General features: G+C 40.2%; 1 protein-coding gene across 2 annotated transcripts in view; it reads right to left on the bottom strand.

Moving 5' to 3' along the window:
- The window catches only part of LAMA3 (laminin subunit alpha 3), a 254,462-nt gene that overhangs the window by 26,839 nt on the left and 207,093 nt on the right, over window positions 1-20,530 (bottom strand). For both annotated transcript variants that reach the window (XM_054583453.1, XM_054583454.1), the window contains 11 exons: window positions 19,790-19,892; window positions 14,517-14,633; window positions 14,254-14,433; window positions 13,609-13,751; window positions 10,415-10,585; window positions 8,851-9,002; window positions 8,524-8,686; window positions 5,398-5,531; window positions 4,210-4,354; window positions 1,385-1,504; window positions 879-1,012 (listed from right to left, as the gene is read on the bottom strand). In XM_054583453.1, coding sequence (XP_054439428.1) covers window positions 879-1,012; window positions 1,385-1,504; window positions 4,210-4,354; window positions 5,398-5,531; window positions 8,524-8,686; window positions 8,851-9,002; window positions 10,415-10,585; window positions 13,609-13,751; window positions 14,254-14,433; window positions 14,517-14,633; window positions 19,790-19,892 — 1,562 coding nt within the window. The remainder of the gene's footprint in view (window positions 1-878; window positions 1,013-1,384; window positions 1,505-4,209; window positions 4,355-5,397; window positions 5,532-8,523; window positions 8,687-8,850; window positions 9,003-10,414; window positions 10,586-13,608; window positions 13,752-14,253; window positions 14,434-14,516; window positions 14,634-19,789; window positions 19,893-20,530) is intronic.

Here is a 20,530-nt window from a genome sequence, read left to right as displayed (position 1 = left end):
AGGGTATCTTCTCTCCATACATTATTATCAACTATCTCAAACTCTTTTTGGAGGATATAAACAAAATGTAAAAGTTTTTAAAAGTACATTCTCAAAGTGGTTTTTTCCCATTCAGATTAAGCTTTACTTCTTTTTAAATGAATTTAATTCATTCATATATTCATTAATCTGAGAAACAGCCTTGCACCTAGCCTATGCTTGGTAACATACAAAGGGGCAGGCGGTGCAGATGTGCCTCACAGTCTAGAAATGCTTCCCACAGGCAGCAACCCCCGTGCCCAGTGCCCAGTGCTGCTTCTCAGCACTGGGCATGGGTCTGCCTCTTAGACTATCTTTTTTTTTTAAATCCTCACCTGAAGACATGTTTTTTATTGATGAGAGAGACAGAGAGAGAAAGAGAGAGAGAGACATTGATGTGAGAGAGAAATATTGATTAGTTGCCTACCATACACACCCTGATCAGGGACCGAACCTGCAGCCTAGGTATGCGTCCTGACCGGAAATTGAACCTGTAACCTTTTGGTGCACAGGATGATGCTCTAACCAACTGAGCCACCAGCCAGGGCATCTCTTACGCTATCTTTGAGGACTCAGGGCCACAGCCTCCATTCTGATGGGCAGCACTGTCGACACCATCGGTATCCCTGCGGTTTCTCTCCTCCCGAGGATGATGGCGGGAGTGTGCCGTCCCGTCCCCCCACTCCCTGCTACCTCGTATTTATAGCCTGTTTTTACTCTGTTGTCTAACACTGTGAGTTCTGAAAAGCTAACTTTTCATGTTTGTTACTGGAATTTTTAAAAAAGACAAACTAATCCACAGTGATCATAACCACTAAGAGAGGTGATCTGCTTCCTTAAGAAAATATATATCATCTTACCTTTCCCTGATTGAAAGTGGAATTCCTCCTAGATAATATGTGTTGAAATCAAATATTTCACCATTAATTCTAATGTGCTGAGAATTCACATGGATCCGTATACTCTTCTGGGTTTTTCCAATTCTGATCTGAATCTGAAATAAATGAGAGGTGAGTCAGCAAGAACTGGGAAATAAAAGAACCCTATTCACAGTGCTTCAGAGTGATTATGTTTTTTTCGTCTCCCTTCAGATTTATTTATATACATGACAAAGAGCTTCTGCATTATAAAAATATAATATTAAAACATTTTAATAGAAATATTTGCATTTGCAATTGTGTTTTATGTATGCCATATACATGTTACATATTTCATGCCCAAATGTTCAAATTTTAAAAGGACGTGCCCCTCAGCTAATAACCGTAAGTTCATCTGGTAATATATTGAAAAGTGTTTTGGGAGCTCACTTAATTTTAAAGGACTAAAGATATTCAGCAATTTAAGTAAACAGACTCAGGGGCTATACCGAATGATCGTTGCCATCGTTTATGATGTCTTTAATTCTGTTTTCTTTTGGTGGCTCCGAATCCAGTTTGTATTGCACCTGCAGTCTGCCATCTTCTATGTTTAGAGCGATGAAGCGATCCTAGGACGTGGGAAACAATGTAGATTACCAGGAGACTCAACAGAGGAGGAGCAGACGCTGGCACCCAGTGACTCTCAGGTTACAGACTGCTCTCAGCTCCAGCTGCCTCTTTAGTTAAAAGGGACAACAGCGCTGCAACATCCAACTGCGGCGATGGGTACGACGGTTAAACGTCACGCGTCTTGGCAAGCATCGTACACAGTGACTGGCACACAGGAAAGACACACTAAGTGCTAGCTATTACGGTTTTGTTTCATAGGAATCTATAACCAGCTTGTGCAAATGGAAACCAAAGAGATACAGATCATTAGTATCACGTGAAAACATGACTACTGCATTTTGGGAAAAGGTATGGTTTTAGTTAAACCCAGGCATTTTCCACCATCTGTTTTCTGACTTATGTCTCAGTCTCATCTGCTGGCTCATTCCCCTCTGACCTTCAGTTTAAGTGTTGGGGGTTTTCTGGGGGTCTCACATAGGGACCTCTTCCCTTCCACCACTGTCTCTGCCTCACAATCACAGACACTCTTGCAGCTCCAGTTCGGGTGTGCCCATGAAGCCCAAATGTTTTTCCCTAACCTAGCCCTGTCTTTTCAGCACCAAGTCTTCCATCTGACTTCCTTACTGTTATTGCTGGCATGACTCACAGATTCTCAAATTCAGAAATACTCTAACAAAACTTACGACCTGTGTGCCTCCCACCTGCTGCTAAGCCTGTCTGCCCTTCGCGCTGCTCTCTCTCCTTCCTCTCACTACTAATTGCTGGCTGAGCAAGCCACAAACCCACTAGGGGTCTTCCTTGATTCTTTCCTCTCTCTCCCATCCAATCAAATCTCGTCAATTCCGCCATTTCTTAACTCTCTCTCCATATCATGCCACCTAGTCTCAGCCACACATCCTTCAGCTGGACCGCACAGCAACACGGCACTGTCCCCTATATGCACTCCGTGCCTCTCCAATCCATTTTCCGCACTGCAGCCAGAGAAGTCTTTTAAAAACGCTTGTGTGAGCAAGTTACTCTCCTTTGTTCTCAGGATAATCCCCTAACTCCTCATCAGATGCTCTGAGGCCCTGACCACCCTTCAGTTTCATTTCTCTGTGGTCCCTCTGCCTCTTCGTGTCCCAGCACATGGGCCACCATTCCATCCCCGATGCTCCCTGCCCTTCCCATGCCTGGGTTTCCTTCTTGCCCCTCCCCCGACACGGCTCACCCTTCTGCCCGCTCCCCTTTACACGCTGTCTTCCACTTCTCCTCCAGGTCTCAGATTAAGCATCTCCTGTTCAAGAAGTCTTTTCTGTTACACAGCCTCATTTCACCTCAAACTTTCCCTCTATGTGGCTCCTCACCATTATGATGATGTAATTAACCAATTAATGAGCATAAATTTGTTTAATATTTGTCTTCCCATCTAGCACACAAGGTCCTTGAGGGCAGGAATCATGTCTGTCTTGGTCGTTTTGCATCCTTATCATGGTGTAATACACACACTTGAACCACCGTCTCCCATAGGGCTTGAAGGTTTGTTTTTATATCATTCCCTATTGATAAGAATGCCTCTCTTTGAAGTCTACTGCCAAAGTCCTCATCTAAAAGAAAAATCAGTCCTTAGCTGGATCCTGAACCTTGCCCTTGGAAGCCAGTTAGGGTTCATCAGACTCACAAATGACAGAATAACATGAACTAACCGAGGGTAAAGAGCCAGCCTACGTAACAGCTGCACTCTAGATCATTTTCTCTTATTTGGTTACCAACAGAATTTTGTAAGTTTTCTTCTAATCTAAGTAGTATTTCTGGTTCTTAGTCCCAAAGAACTTCAAAACGTAGAACAAGGAAGACCTTGTTTTGGAAAACAACTGCCATGTCCTGAAGATGCTGTGTGACGTCTCAGCTTTGCATTCTTCAGGCAGGTCAGGACCTCCCCGAACCATCAGAACTGGTTTAGCCTTGGAATCTATTGGAGGGTCCAGACCAACCCAAGAGAGAAGTGTTGGAACAGCTCTGTGCCCCCACCCTTCAGGGAAAAAACTCTGGTAAAATCCCAAGTGCCTTATGAATTCCACATTCTTAGATGGGAGATTACCATTTCTCCAGAAACCTAATAAAGTAATGATAGAAGGGCTGGCTGGCTATTCACAGGAGCAGACAATGCCCAGCCCATCTACCAGCAGATGGCGCTAATGATCGCCTGGAGAGCATCACTTGACTTTTCTAAACAAGGAGACTAAAGAATGGCCTCTAAGTATCACAGCTGCTTGAACAGAGATTTCATGTCTTGGATCGTCAAAGGTCAGGTTGATAAAGACAATCCCACATAGCCTGACAAGAGTCAGACCAGGGTGCAAACAGCTGAAGGTTAGTCTAGCTCTCAGAGACCCCAGGAAGCCTTCACGTTTTTACACAGAGGAAGTAAATTATTAGGCAAGTAGTAGTTTTCAAAGAATGAAATTGACATTGAGAACTGAATGGGAAAGAGGGTGATCTCCCATATTTTGGTGGCATGTTCTCAAGTGCCTTATTACTTGTTTTTTTAAGACACATATTCCCACAACCAAAGAAAGTAGAATTGGGCCAAGGGAAAGGATATGGGTAACGTTTGCACATTGTCTTTCACATCTGGTTGGTTGTTTATAATAACACAGTTACCCCCAAATTGATCAATTGAATGGACATATTTGCTAATATTTAGGAGCCTGTTATAGATTACCTGGTTTTCTGCAAAGAACAGCAAACCTTTATCCACAGTGGTCTGAATTGTCTGTCCAAAGGTTGGAATGGCAGCATTTGGTTGAGTTGGAACTCGAGCATAGCCTGTACCTTCAAAATAATTTTTGTCTGATTCTTCCTTTCTCCTGTCAACATCAATCATCATAAGTTAGAACACAGCAGCAAAGGACCACCACACAACTGTGTTTATTAACACGAGATACTTCTACCTGAAAAACTGAGCAAAGCACATGCAGTCTAGTTGTCATTTCTTAAAGAGAAAACATCTTTAAAAGGTTAAAACAGCCAGCAATTTCTCCTGAATGTGCTCTTACACTCTTATGATAATTAAACCCTAGTTCAATAATGATAATATTCAAATCCCTTTCAGAAATATCTACTTAGGAAGATGTAGCCCAGCATCTGAAGAGCTTAAAATGTAAAAAAAAATTAACTTGAAATATAAGTTTATTCTGCATAATGAATACACAGTCTGTTTCATATTAGAATATTCTAAATCTTTTAAAAATATTTTATGTATTTATTTAGTTTTAGAGAGAGGAGGAGGCAGGAGAAGAGAGGGAGAGAAGCATCAATGTGTGGTTGCCTCTCACGTGTTCCCAGCTGGGGACCTGGCTCACAACCCAGGCCTGTGCCCTGACTGGGAATCTGACTGGCGACCCTTTGGTTTGCAGGCCAGCACTCAATCCACTGAGCCACACTAGCCAGGGTAGAATATTCTAAATCTTTTAACTACAGGGAAGGTCAGGAACTCAAGTCAGCAATTTTCATTAGAACCAGTTGTTAAAGTACCCAGAAAGTCATGGTGTGCTTTGTGCACCGCTATTTTTTTAAATGTACAGAAAATACATACTTTTTGCTTGAATCAGGTACCATCCTGCACTGAACATTTTGTGGTGGGAAGCACCAAAAATTTAAGAAAGATTGGCTTTTTCTTTAAATAGAGAAAACTCTATCAATATAACATATTAGACAAATGAAGAAAAAGCTACCATTATTAATTTTAGGGATGGACTAGCATTGCTGCAGGTAAGCATAATTTAAGAACTACTGGTCCAAAGCAACCAGTGACATCAACAGCATATCAATGACCATCCTTTATTATATATTATACCTGCAAGTTATATAAATCACAGTTATAGAGACACAGTTTCTAGGCTTTATTTACCTTCTACAGGGCTCCACTTGAGTTGTATTGAGATTGAAAGTTTTTCTGAAGTTGTACAAGCTCAGAACATTTTCATTGAGGTCATCTAATTCAATACAACCTTTGTACAGGGGGTATTTAATTCTTGTAGGAGGCTAAAACAAGTGAAACAGAAAATATACTAAATGAACAAATTATACTGATCAGGTTGACCAAGAAATAGTGTGAATCTGTCACTTTTAACCATTAGGATAGCAATAGGGGTTAAGAATGTGGACCCTGGGACCAAATGCCCTGGCTTTGCTATTTGCTAGCTGTATGACCTGAGACAACTTATTCATCCTCATTGTCTCAGTTTCCTCATCTGTGAAGTGGAGATGATAATTAATGATGCTTTTTAAAGTAATATACTTAATATATATCACTGCACAAGGAAGTACTCAAGGGTTAGCTATTATCCCGAAATAAGCTTTAAGAACATACAGTCAGACTTCCAATCAAGATGGTGGTGTAGGCAGACATGGCTCACCTCTTTGCACTACCAAATCAAAATTACAACTAAAATATAGAACAACCATCATTCAGAACCATTGGAAATCCAAGTTGAATGGAAGTCTGACAGTTACAGAACTAAAGAAACCACATCCATCCAGACTCGTAGGAGGGGCACAGATGCAACATGGACTGGTCCCACACACATGTGTGGGGGATAAAAATTCGGGAGGGATATCTTGGAAGAGAGGAGTCCTAGCCCCACATCAGGCCTCCCAGCCCAGGGTTCCAGTGCCAGGAAGGTAAGTCCCCACAACTTCTGTCTGCAAAAACCAGAGGACTGAGTCGGTGGAAGAGGCTGCTGGAGCCCCAAGCAGCTCCTCTTAAAGAACCCACACATGGATTCACCTACTCAGACTCACTCCCTCTGAGCTCTAGCACTGGCCTAGCAGCTTGAAAGGCACCAGTGTTATACAGGGAGAAACTGAAGTGTATGGCATCAAGGCCAGCAGGGTCCATTGTCACTTTTCTAAACCCTCCCCCAGCAGAGCGGACAAGCTGATGCCATATCTGGGACTCCATCAATCTGGCAAACACTGTTTGACTCACCTTGGAGATCCCCAGAGACTCTGCCCCACCTGACTAACAGGCCCACCTAAGCTGCTTTACCATATGAATGACTGGTTTTGGCTTATACTTCATAACTTCCTAAATGCTATCAAACAAATAAAAGCTGGTCTCAGTGAGCCCCAGGCCTGGTACTAGCAGCAGCCAGCCTAGATTCACAGCTTCATTTCACCTGGAAATCTCCAAGCTCAGCACAGCTAACAGCCATCCAGATTGCTTTATAGCTCAGGCAGGGTGATCCTGGGCAAAACACAGGTCAGGGCTGACCTTGGCCTGCACCTCCTCGGAAACCCCAGGGCCAGCACACCCAGTGGACAACTATAGACCAGGTGGGAGAACCACCACCCTGCCCCTGCACAGCTGATCCTCCATGGAGGGTAGAGGTTGGCAGTAAGTGGACACAGACGGTCCTTGCAGCTGACTGGCCTTGGTAGATCCCTCCCATTGATCTGCCAACAGCAACCAAGGTTCAACTACAAGAGAAGAATGTATTCAGTACACATGAAGGGTGCATCTCAAGGACCCAGCTTAGGTGAAATGAGAGGCTGTGCCACTGGACTCTACAGGACCCCTACTGCATTAGGGCACACTACCAAGACATGGAGTCAAAGCAGTTCCACATAATATATAGAAATAAACACAGGGAGGCTGCCAAAACAAGGAGACAAAGAGACATGGCCCAAATGAAAGGACAGATCAAAACTCCAGAAAAAGAGCTAAATGAACTGGAGAAGAGCAATCTATCAGATGCAGAGTTCAAAACACTGTTTATAAGGATGCACAAGGAACTTAATTAGGACAGCATAAAAAAGATCCAGTCAGGAATGAAGGACACACTAATTGAAATGAAGAACAATTTACAGGGAAACAACAGTACAGTAGATGAAGCCAAGAATCAAATCTAAGATATGAAACATAAGGAAGCAAATAACAACCAATCAGAAAAATAAGAAGAAAAAAGAATCCAAAAAATGAGGATAGCATTAGCAGCCTCAGGGACATCCTCAAGAAGTCCAACATTCACATCATAGGGGTGCCAGAAGGGGAAGAGAAAGAGCAAGAAATTAGAAATCTATTTGAAAAAATAATGAAAGAAAACTCCCCTAATTTGGTGAAGGAAATAGATGTGCAAGTCCAGGAAGCACAGAGAGTCCCAAAGAAGACAGGAGCAAATAGGCCCACTCCAAGACACATTATAATTAAAATGCCAAAGGTTAAAGATAAAGAGAATAGCAAAAGCAGCAGGAGAAAAGAAGTTAGTTACCTTCAGGGGAGTTCCCATAAGATTGTCAGCTGAGTTCTCAAAAGAAACTTTGCAGGCTAGAAGGGATTGGCAAGAAATATTAAAAACAGGGACCTACAGCCAAGATTGCTCTATCCAGCAAAAATATCATTTAGAATTGAAGGTGCAGATAAAGAGCTTCCCAGACAAGAAAAAAACTAAAGGAGTTCATCATCACTAAACCACTATTACATGAAATGTTAATGGGACTTATTTAAGAACAAGAAGATCAAAACTATGAACAATAAAATGACAAAAAATACAAACCTATTAACAAGTGAATCTAAAAGGCAAACTAAGCAAGCAAGAAGAACAGAGACAGAATCATGGACACAGACAGCATTTTGATGGTTGATACATGGGAGGGGGATGGGAGGGAACGGGTGAAGAGGTGAGGGGATTAAGAAGCACAAATAAGTAGTTACAGAATAGCCTTGGGGATGTATAGTATAGAAATCAAGTAGCCAAAGAACTTATGTGCATGAACCAGGGACATGAACAATAGTGGGGGAATTGCCTGAGGGAGTCAGGGATGCTGGATAGACGGGGCAAAGGGGGAAAAATCAGGACAACTGCAATAGCATAATCAATAAAATATAATTTTAAAAATATAAAATAAAATTACATGTAAAAGTGAAAAAAGACTATATAGTCAAATTCATCTTTTATATGTGATAAGTAAAGAGGTAATCACGTCAAATTAAAATTTAGATATTTTCACTCAGTGAAATAATATTTATACTTACCGTAAAGTCAGGTGGGTAACCTCCAACATAAAATACAACATTTTCAGGATCCAAATTGAGGAGTGTGTTGCTACTCCCACTATCCATGTCATGGAATTGAGGTACTTCCGGTTTATTGGACGTGGCTTTTCTGGTATAATTAAGTGTTGCAAACTGATAAATTCTGTTTAAAAATAAATTGATAATAAAGTTATATAAAAATTTATGCAGAAATGAAAAAAAAAATCAAAGCCAATATTCTAAAAATGGGGTCCAGGAACATGTCCAATTGAAGTTACGGGAGTGTAAGTGAGATGAACGAAGAGCAGCGGTCTATCAGCCTTGTACCTCCGAAATTTCACCCGGTCCATCACCGCCTCCTGAGTTTCACTCTCGGTCAAGATCTGGTCCACTTGTAGTTCAGCCTCGCGTTCTCCCAGGTTGTAGATACACCTGAGCTGGCCATCTACAACTGCCATGCCGATGTAGTCCTTAGAGGCCTGCAGGCATAAAGTCTACCTCAGAACACTGGACAAACATATTCTCTCAACTTCCCACCCCAAGAGAGTGCATTTCAAGTAACTAATGAGTTTTATACAATAAGCCTTGGGCAGGCAGAATAAATGAGGTATATCCTTATACAGAATAATACTGACAGAACACTTAACATTAATAAAAATCTGAGATATCTTTGCTCATGGTATAATGCACTCATTTATTCTACAAATATTTGCCAAGTGCCTGCTGTAAAGATGAACCAGATGTGGACGCAGATCACCATTAGGTTTTAGTCTGGTAAGAGAGAGAAGCCATTTTTGTTTCCCCCGTACCATACAACATTCCCTGAACACTGTGTGCATGCCGCTGTTATAACACCTAGCACCCTGTATTATCACAGCTACATATGTATCTTTCTGCTGTTAGAACATGAGCACTTTAAGGCAGATACAAATTTTTTAAAATTATGGTAAAATATACCATTTTAACTAGTTTTAAGTGTACACTAAGTACACTCAAGAAACAGATTTCTGTTTATCATAAATAAGGGTATGGCATCTAGTAGGCATATGGTATAAGTGTGTTGAAGGAATATGTAATGTGCATTGTGTCATAATAAAAGACAAAAGGTCATGTCATAAGAAAGCTACAAATAAAGTACCAACTTTGAAGCAGAAAGAATGATTAATAATTGGGTTGATTTTAGGAATCTTTTAAATACGGCATCCAGTTGTGACAGCCAATCATTCCTTAATTGAAAAAATTTTCAAGAAGCATGTTTCAGATATTTCTTCTCCAAAATTATATCCTAACACAATCAGTGATTAGCTTTTCCTCAGACAATTGGGATGAAGAAATGTACTTTGGGTGGAGGGATTAAATGCTAAAATGAACTCTTTCAAAATGACTGTGACAGTAGTGGTTTGCAGAATTTAGAATTATGGATGGGGGCAACTGGATTTTTGATTAATCGGGTAGGAGAGGCTCCCTTTCTCTGGTCCTCATCCACAGAGGGCTGGCATCCCACGGACTTGAGGAAGGGCTGGGGCTGGACGTTCTGAGCAAGAGAACAGGGTGACAATTCTGTGAGGAAGAACTGCTGACTTCCATGAAGACCTGCTGCCCAGGTCATGTGGGGAGAGAGGCTGACCTTTAACCCCAGGTTCGTATGCACTCATGCGTACACACATGTTGCCCATGTGTTGGGCCCATCTGGTGAGGCCTCTAGACCTGCCAGCAGATAACAATCTGTGATTGATGGAAGGCTCCTTGTGGCCATCAGAGGTGGTGAAGTTTGTTGGCGTGTCGGTGGGATTTCCTCTTGCTATGCCAATGGCAGTGACACAGTGGTGTCACGCATCTCAAAAACCATATTCTGTTTTAAAAACAAGAGAAATGTCGAAGAAATACTCACATCTTTATTTCCAAGGTACATCACAAACATATTCTCAGTCCTTCCATTTTCTCCTGACTCAGGTCTTTGGAGAAACAAAGAAAGAGATGTGTATCCTTTCAAATCTTCCAAGTCATTTGGGAGCCGGACTTCAACACCAGATTTACCATTGAATCTCATGGGAACAGCGACCTGTGAGTGATGAGAGTTATGGTGTTAACCATTCTACCTCGAGGAAAGTGGGTGTGTTCAGAATGGTGGCTTGTGACTTTGTAGCTACTCCCTTTAAGTATCTACCAGCCTTTCCCAGGCTGCCATGATAAGAAACAAAGGGAATGTCAATGTCTCCTAGACCTGGACTAAAAACTCACTAAACTGTTTCAGGGGCTGGTAATCAAGCATTCATTTTCTTCCTGTTTATCAGCCAGGGGTCTTTGAGAAGTTATTCAATTCTCTGTGCCAGAAATATAATCATTATTATAGTAATAATTCCAACCCTGGACGGTTTGTGTGTAGATGAGTTCATACATATGGAAGTACTTAGCATGAAGGCTGGCATATAGGAAGTATAAAATACATCAAGAAAAAAATTTTCAATCTTCACCTGAGAATACGTTTATTGATTCTAGGAAGAGAGGGAGAAAGAAAGAGAGAGAGGAATATCAGTGTGAGAGAGAAACATTGATTGGTTGCCTCCCATACGTGCTCCAACTAGGGATGGAACCCGCAACCTTTTCGTGCACAGGACAATGTTCCAACCAAATGAGACACCCGGCCAGGACAAGAACAAAATTTAAAGGAACTTTTAAAGTAACTGTTTTCTATGAACATATTACATGTGATGGTTGCATTTATTACAGGCATTCAGCCCTACAAATGAATGTATTGAGGCCCTCTAAAATACTGCTTCCTAAACTCTCTGGTGAGGACCCTTATTTTTGCCTAATCTACTCTGGACCAAGTCTTTTTAAAAGATATATTAAAATTAAATTAATATACACATAAAGGAGGTATTTATTCCACTGATCCCATGTTCGGATGTTTAAGCAATTAAAAATTATTGAAAGTTTCAACACATCTCAATTTTCTTCTTGTGTATAACAGCCTGATAACACCAGCTCTCTGACTAGAGCTGGTTTGTGGACCAGCTTTGGTAGCTGTGCATTAAAACACAGAAAAAAAATCTCAAACAATCAAAAAGAGTAACACTCTTGGAATGATACCTATACCAACTCTACATCTTACCTATCAAGCAATTAAATATTTATGGAGGACCTTGTATATGCAGGGCATTATGCAGTGGTGGTGGTGGTAGGGCTTAGTGATGTGTGCGCTAGACTCTCTCTAAAGTGTTCATGACCGAGCGCCCCTCACCGGCCTGTCAGGCTCTTTTTATGCTTGTCTCTCCTTCTCACTCCCGAGCATACCCAACAGTACCCTGAATGCATTTGTTGTTGTATGGCCTTTCATTGTATAAATATATCATAATTTTATCTATCTCCTGTTGATAGACATTTGGATTTTTCCAATTTTTTTTTTGTTATTTTAAGTTGTACTGCACTGAATATTCTTTTAAAAAAATATTGTATTTATTTATTTTTAGAGAGAGGGGAAGGGAGGGAGAAAGAGTAGGAGAGAAACATCAATGTGTGGTTGTCTCTTGCGTACCCCTCACTGGGGACCTGGCCCACAACCCAGGCATGTGCCCTGACTAGGAATCGAACGAGAGACCCCCTGATTCACAGGCCGGCACTCAATCCACTGAGCCATACCAGCCAGGGCTGAATATTTTTATATGTGTCCTTTTGTACTATTCTGAGCCTCTCCAGGTAGAAATGGGTATTTCTAAAACCTCCATAACATACCTGTATCCATCCTCTTAGTCTGTCGCTAGCTGTCACTTGCAGCAGCTGGGGAACAACCTGTGTCCAGGACTACAGCTTAATAATAATCTCTATGTCCTCGGCACCCAGGGAAGTGCCATGCAAGCCCGGTGTTCAAAAGCACTTACTAATTATTTTTTGTTTTCCAGTTACATGGTAGTTTTAGCCAGGAACTGTTTTATGTTAATGTATTTAATCCTAACACTCTCATGAGGTCTGTACTATCATTTACTCTGCTTACAGATTAAGCAACTGAGGCATAGCATGAGGAAGTAGCTGGCCCAAGATCTCGCAGCTCATAAGCGACAGAACTAAGATCAAAATCAAGGTAGCCTGGCTTGGTCACATAACAAAGCACATAACAATGGAGAAGACGGGTAATCCTTCCTGGCTTGACTCGCTGGCTCCTGACCACTGTGCTACCATACACTTCAGATTTTGTTGAATAAATTAGTGAATGAACATGGGAGAGCAAAAGCTAGAAACACGTTATTTTTCATTTGGTTTTCATAAAGCATGTATGAGTATGAAGAGGGTAGTGTCTTCCTAACTGTGCCTTATACTCTTTGTTTTCCTGTTAAAGGTTTTATGTTGACAGTACTTCTCTTTCCTAAAGAAATTGGGCAGAATTTGAGGCTCACAAGAAGTAACACGGAGTCTAGAAGTCAATGACAGGGCCTCCAGGGCAGAGATATCCTGACTTGGTTTTCTAACCCTCTGTTTCCAAATATCTTACAGTGGAGGTGGCTAAAAATACAGGATATTTCATTAATATTATGTTAGGACAAAACAAATTGTGGGAGAGAAGGGTCAGGAATTCAAGTCAATTATGTCACGTTAAAATGAGAAAGACTGATGGATCAGTGCTCCAGTGATGGAATATTGCTATAATTCCATGTTCAGTACACTGCCCTTGCTGGTAGGAACTATTCCTCCAACCTTGATATAGGTGGATTCTACAACTGTCAAGTTACAGTAAGAAAGTAGGTCCTGTGTAGTATCATATCAGCACATTCTGACCACAGAACACTTACTTAAACTTGCAGTTGACCAGCTGGGGCCTGGAGGAAAACCCTTCTTCCTGTCTGCATAAACTCAATGGGAGGGAAACTGCTTCAGGTCCCTGATAATACCACATCCTTTAGGGGATAAAGGGGATGGGCCCTTTGGAAGGATGGCAGGAGGAAATCAACTCTCACATTTTGAGTAAACAAAGAATTATGTCAAGAAAGACAATGGGTTCTTGAGTAAATAAATGCCTTTCTTTTCTTGAGGCATGTGATAATTTATCAAAGAAGGAGCTTTGCTGTCTGGCAATGCAGGCACACCTACCTTGTTCGCAGCATCTCTGGCCTGCTGAATTAGCTCTCGGATGCGGTCCACATTATCAGAGATGTTGCCCAGTGGCAACAGCTGTTGGTTGATACTTTCAATCTTGCTCAAAAGATCAGGCAGTTTGTTGGTTAATTTCTTTACTATTGGTGAGATTACAAAACAGAAATTTATAATTATAAGCTGAGAAAGGTTAAATACAGACGTTCTCGTTGACAGCAGTTGTTAAGTGGTATGTTTGTGTCCCAAATGTTGAACAGGACAACTTGGAATCAGGTAATAGCTTTTCTAAATATGTCAGGGATTTTATTCTGCAATTTAGAAATCAAATCGTCTTTCTTGACCACTATAGGAAAAATAGATCTTTGTTTTCTAATCCTTAATTATCAATCATAGTTTAATGCCTCATGATTCAGGGACCTTTACCTCCACTTTATAAAACGGAAAATCAATAACTATGTTAATGGATCCTACCTGGTCCTTCTAACTAATAGACTATCCATACTATTTGAATGTGTTATATGATACTGTTTTCTAATGTTTTAATTTCTAAGATCATACTCTATCAGGGAAGAATTGAAACTGACCAAAGCACATAACAATGGAGAACATGGATAATCTTTCCTCGCTAAAAATGCCTGGTACCTGAGTTATCCGCATCAGTGAGAGCCTTGTCGAAGTCTTCACTCTGTGTGCTCCCATAGGTATCCTTAATTCTTTCCACATCTGTCTGAATGGGGTTGAGCCCATCCAGAACCTCATCTGTGATGTCATTGGCATTTCTGACCATGCTCTTTGCACTATTGATCATACCATTGATGTCATCTAATGCACACACAAATAGGGAGGTGTTAAGTATCTAAACCTTTCAACAAAAGAAGCCAAGTATGGGTTCAGGAGATGCTGACCTCTTTCTAACCCACGAAGATCATCGCGGATGGTAGTAATATTGGTGTCTATCACTCCTTTCTGAACTGTCATAGTTTTCAGAGTTTGCTGTAGCTTGTTCAGAGCTGGATTGATTTCTAAAACAAAAATAAAGCATTAAGAGGCAATTACTCTATGAATTTTGATTCCACATTGGAATTAGTGGCCCTTAAGCAGTTAATAACTGCACAGCATTGAGCGGACCTGCATTTAAGGGGTCCTCCCAGAGATGCCCGTTGCTTGTGTCTAGACCCAGAGTTCCAGGGACCTCTGTTTACAGAGGTCAGGAGCATATCAAAGTCTGTGGTCCAAGTTGCTTAGAAATACACATGAAGAAATGAAGAGGGTTAATAATGTATAGGAGAGCTTAACTTCCACACTGTTCATGACAGAAGCCTTTGCTTAGTGAAAGAAAGGATGTGTTTGTCTTGTTCAATGCTGTATCTTTGTACAAAACGCCATGTGTGGCACCAGTCGGGGCTTGATATAAGTACCTATTTATTGAATTAGTGACTATATGAATGAATGAACCACTGTATGAACGAGTGAATCAATGAATGAATAATATAGAAAGGATGCTTCTTCAGTCTCAGAGTATAAGAAAGGAGTGATGTTACCAGAACTATATCCAAGCAAACACACACACAAGTAGGCATTGTTTGTTTGTGCTCATTTCTAAATATTCAAGGAAATTCAGTGAAAGGAGCAGAACGCAGACATTCCTAGTTGATAATACTGGTACTTTGGAATCATGGAATGTGGCCAGTGAATACTTTAAGACCAAATTGATAATAGATGGCTTAAATTATGATTCCAGTACTGCTTTAGATAACAGTATAGACCAAACCCATATGATCTCTCTTGTATGTAAATTCTAAAAACAACAAAAACTCATAGATACAGAGAATAGGTTGGTGTTTGCCAGAGGTGGGGTTGGAAGAAATGGGTGAAGGGGATCAAAAGGTAAAATAATAATAATAATAATAATAATAATAATAATAATAATAATAATAAAGCTGGTAGAAAACAAATGAAAAAAGTAACATTGTAGTTAGCATCCTAAACCTATTTAAAACACTGATCCTCGCTTCTTAGCTCAAATTTTATAGAGAGCAGATGTCATACAAAAAAATTTTAATTCTTGAAATTTGTTAGGCAAATGATTATATGTTAATACATATTTTTTGTATTTTATTTAAATTTTATAGATAAAAGAAAGTCAGGGAGGGAAAGAGGGAGGAAGTTCTTAGCAGAAGGCATCTAATCACTCTGAAAGGACTAAGGAGCTGAGTGAGGACTGATCTGCTGTGAACAACCACAAGGGACCAGAGAAAATCCAGTGACAACACTTTCAAAACACAGGAATTTGGTGAGGTTGAGATGGCTTAATTCTTTTTAAAAAATTAAATAAGTGGAATATTTTCAATGATAAAATTTATGATTAAAAAATTCTCATGCTTCTCAGTGATAATGGTTTGGCACTTTTAGTTGCTAAGATTTCAGGACTCAGAAATATTGAATCAGTTATTCTAATGGCCTGAAACTAATGATCTTGACCTTAAATAAGAAATCAGTTGAATCAAGGTGGCGGAGGAGTGAGTGGAAGTCATACTGACTTCCTCCCAGGACCAACCTGGAATTATAACTAAATTGTGGAGAAATCACCTGGAACAAACATCTGAACAATAGTGAGAGAGGAGCCTTGTAACTTCGGAGACAGAAGAATCGGCTTTAGCACAATCTAACTGGTAAGGAGTGCGGTAGACACTCGAGAAGGCAGGCGGGGTGCCCAAGGGTGGCAACAGCAGAAAGATATTGAAACGGCCAGTGGGATCCCCCTGAAAAGAGCGGGGTCTAAACCAAAAGCAGGGATCTCTAGCCTACAGCACCAGAGCCCAAAAAGTATACAGAAAACAGTCAGCTGTGAAAAGCGGCAGGGTTGCTCTCTGCCAGAGACAGGTGGCTGGAGACACAAAGAACTGTTTAAAGGGCCAATCCATAGATTTTTATTTGCAGCCACTTATCCTGGTCTCCAGTGAAGGCAGGGGTAGAGTGGGCTGGAGACGCCTGAGGGGAGACTGGGGAAGGAGGCTTTGGAGAGAGAGCTGGGAGAGTAGCCAGTGGGATCCCAGTGCCCATGCGGCAGCAGCCATCTTGTTCAGGCAGAGACCACTCCCCCTGAGCGGCACCAGCATCAGAGGATCCAATAGCCCTGCCCCCAGGTGGGATTCCACCCTGCCTTGTGCTGTCTAAGCTGCCTGCTGAGTGCAGAACGGCAGTCACAGACAGTAGATCCCTGGCTAAAGGGGGCACAGAGAGGTCTGGAGACACTTGAGGAGAGACTGGGGATGGAGGCTTTGGGGAGAGAATGGAGAGAGAAGCAGACGAGATCCCGGTGCTGACTCCTCCCCCATATGGCAGCAGGGTGAGAACACCCAATAACCCCGCCCCCAGGAGGAACCCCTTCCTGCTCTAAGCTGTCTAAGGCACCCTGCTGAGTGCAGAGTGCTAGATTAACAACTGAAGGAGACAGCCACAAACAGTAGATTAATGGAAGTCTTGAACATACTGCCTAAGGTCAGACAGGGTCAACATCTGACAACATCAGAGGTAGATCCAGAAAGTAAAAACAGTGGTCCCTTACCATAGAAGTCCATACCACAAAGTCAGAAAATCAAGACAGATTAACTAAAGAAGCAGAAGCAAAAAAGAAGAGTCTCACAAATAATGGGAAGAGAAATACCCCCCACTCGAAGGGAAAGGAGGAATACCCACAAAGAGAACTAGATGAAATAGAGGCAAGTAAACTATCAGATATTGAGTTCCAAACAATGGTTTTAAGGAGGCTCAATGAGCTCAGTGAGTTCAGAGAGAATTACAAAAAAAACTACAGAGAAACTATGAGGAACTTACTGTAAATTATATCAGCATGAAAAAGGACATAGAAACTACCAATAAGACACAAGAGGAAATGAAGAAGACAATTTCTGAATTGAAGAACACAGGAGAAGGAATCAAAAGCAGGCTACATGAAGCAGAGGATCGAATCAGCAAGCTGGAGTACAAGGTAGAAAAAAGCTCTGAGAAAGAGCAAGAAAATGAAAGAGGACTCAAAAAGAATGAAGAGGTATTTAGGGAAATGCAGAGCAACCTGAAATGTAATAATATCTGTATAATAGGGATACCAGAAGGAGAAGAGGATGAGGAAGGGATAGAGAGCCTGTCTGAAAAAGTAATGATGGAAAACTTCCCTGATTTGAGGAGAGAAAAAGGCAGACAGGTCCAGGAAGCACACAGGGTCCCATTCAAGAGGAACCCAATGAGGCCCACTCCAAGACACATCATCATTAAAATGGAAAATATCAAAGACAAACAGAGAATCATAAAGGAAGCAAGGGAGAAAGAGGTAATAACATAGAACAAGACCCAATACAGCTAGCAGCAGACTTCTCAACAGAAACACTGCAAGCCAGAAGGGAATGGCAAGAAATATTCCAAGTAATTAAAAGCAAAGGCCTGCAACCAAGACTGCAAGGCTCTTAATTAAAATGGAAGGCGAAAGAAGGAGTTTCCCAGACAAAGGAAGGCTAAAAGGATACACCTCCACCAAACCAGCATCGCAAAATATGCTAAAGGAACTGCTTTAAGATGAAGAAGAGTCTATGAATATCCAGTTCCTTTCACAGTTGCCAATACTTGATATTACCAATATTTTTTAATATGTATTAATCTGATTGTGACAATGATGTGTTATTTTAGTTGTTCCTTTATTATTTGTTGAAACTAAACCTGTTTTTGCAGATTTCTTGCCTATTTCTATTATTTTTAAAAAGCTTTACATGGCTTTTTGGTATTCTTTATCCATTTTTTGATTAAATGTTTGTAGAATTTTTTCCCTAAAAAAATCAAAATAAACCATTAACCCTTTTTTAGATGTGTTGCAAATACTTTCCTATTCTATTACTTGTCCTTTGACTTTTTTTATATGTGTACTACTGTACAGTCTTAAATGTTTAATACAGTCATATTGTCAATATTTTACTTTATAGCTTCTGGGTTTGAATATTTTATTTCAGTGTAAGAAAAATATTAGTTTGTATTTTCTCCTAAAATTCCTTACATTCTACATATTGATTTTTAACTCACCTGAATATTTCTTGCATAATGTGTGAGATAGGGCTCTATATTTGTTTTATTTCAAGTAATAGTGGTCCATGCACCTTATTTGTTGAATAAACTTTAATTTACCCATTGATTTGAAATATCAACTTAATCATATATTACATTGTTAGATATATACGTTTGTCTCTAGAATACTCATTATATTTTGTTGATCTACTTGGTTATTTCTGTGCTGGTGTCATGTTGGTTTAATTGCTGAGACTTTATAATGGTTTTAAATTTTTCAATATTTTATAATTAACTTTGATATTTAAAAAAAATAAATAAAATCAATCTGCATTTAAGAAAGAAAGAAAAGGAGAGATGGATCTCCTACCTTTTGCGACAGCTTAGATGGAACTGGAGAATATTAAGGTAAGTGAAATAAGCCAGTTGATGAGAGAGAAATACCATATGATCTCACCTATAAGTGGACTCTATTTGACAAAATAAATAAATAAATAAAATAAACCACAGGCACGGAAACATGGAGCAGACTGAAAGTGACCAGAGGGGATGGGGAAAGAGGACAATGGTGGAAAGAAGGAGAAGGGACTAGACAAACAACATGTATGAATGACCCAGGGACATGGACAACAGAGTGGGAATTGACTGTGGGATCAGGGGGTGGGATGGGATGGGTGGAGGGGAGTAAAGGGGGAAAAACTGAGACAACTGTAATAGAGTAAACATGATTTATAAATTAAAAAAATAAATCTAGGTTTGGTATCATGAAAAGGAAAAAAAGAAAGAAATCAACACTTTACAGATGTCTATGCTATGGGAGTTCCCAATGCTGTGGTCACAGGTAGATTAAATTAAATAGCCCCTTGAAGACCAGGCCAAAACAGACTCAAGATTTATTTATATTCATAGGTTCTAATTAATTCAGTATATGTTAGAATATTGGGTAGAAACATCAAATCTATAAAATAAACCATGGATCTACAAATCTGCATCAATGCTGAGGTTCAAGAAGAGGTTTTTTTGTTTTGTTTTTTGTTTTTTAGGGCTGCCTTTTCTGGTCCTATAGGTTGTTTTCAAGCCCTGGTTATAATCAGACTAACAAATCCTCCCCCCCCCCCCCCAATACCTTGTTGTAGCGTCTTCTGTGTTATCTTGGCTTCATTTAACAGTTTATCACTGTCAGAACTCAGGGCTTTAGCTTTTCTTGGAAGATCTCCCTTGATCATTGTCTGAAAGCAAAGCATTTATCTGCCTTAAGCATGTGGTATAGCTTAGGAAACATGGAGTAAGATTTTACATCCTACCTCAAAGCCCTTATCTTTAATCTTTAAAGAATGAGGTTTGAAGGTAGGAAAGAGGTTTAAAAAGATTGTTCCTTAAAAGACAGACTTAGGGATGTAGGTGGGCATCTGTGGCTTGGGGAAGCGGAGCCACCTCCGGTGACATAACTGATGAATCATATGACACTTGTCTCATTTTCTCACTGTTATTTGTAAAATACCCTTTGCAATAACTGAAGACGGAACTGAGTTGCTTTTAGATTTTTAGTCTTTGGAAGAGAAAAGTCTTCAAACTTCCATTAAGACCTTTGCCCTAACTCTTTGATATTTAATATTTTGTTCTTTATTTTTAAATACAGGAATATTTTATGGTACATATAACATCCCATAAGGTTCCACCAACATGCCTAAAGTGTGAGACAAAGAATAGGAAAGACATATGGTTATCAAATTGTGCACAAAATTTCTCCTTTAGTAAATATTAATACTTAATCACAGCCTAAAATCATACCTGATAATAAGCAGGATATAATATTTATCTTGGTTCAAAACTGATAATTAATGTTATTTCTATCTGATTTTACAAA

This window comes from Pteronotus mesoamericanus, unplaced genomic scaffold (assembly GCF_021234165.1).
Source record: "Pteronotus mesoamericanus isolate MK-2021 breed Mesoamerican mustached bat unplaced genomic scaffold, CSHL_Meso_final contig_74, whole genome shotgun sequence".
In the NCBI taxonomy this organism is placed as follows: domain Eukaryota; kingdom Metazoa; phylum Chordata; class Mammalia; order Chiroptera; family Mormoopidae; genus Pteronotus; species Pteronotus mesoamericanus.
This window is presented reverse-complemented; position numbering and strand designations above follow the sequence as displayed.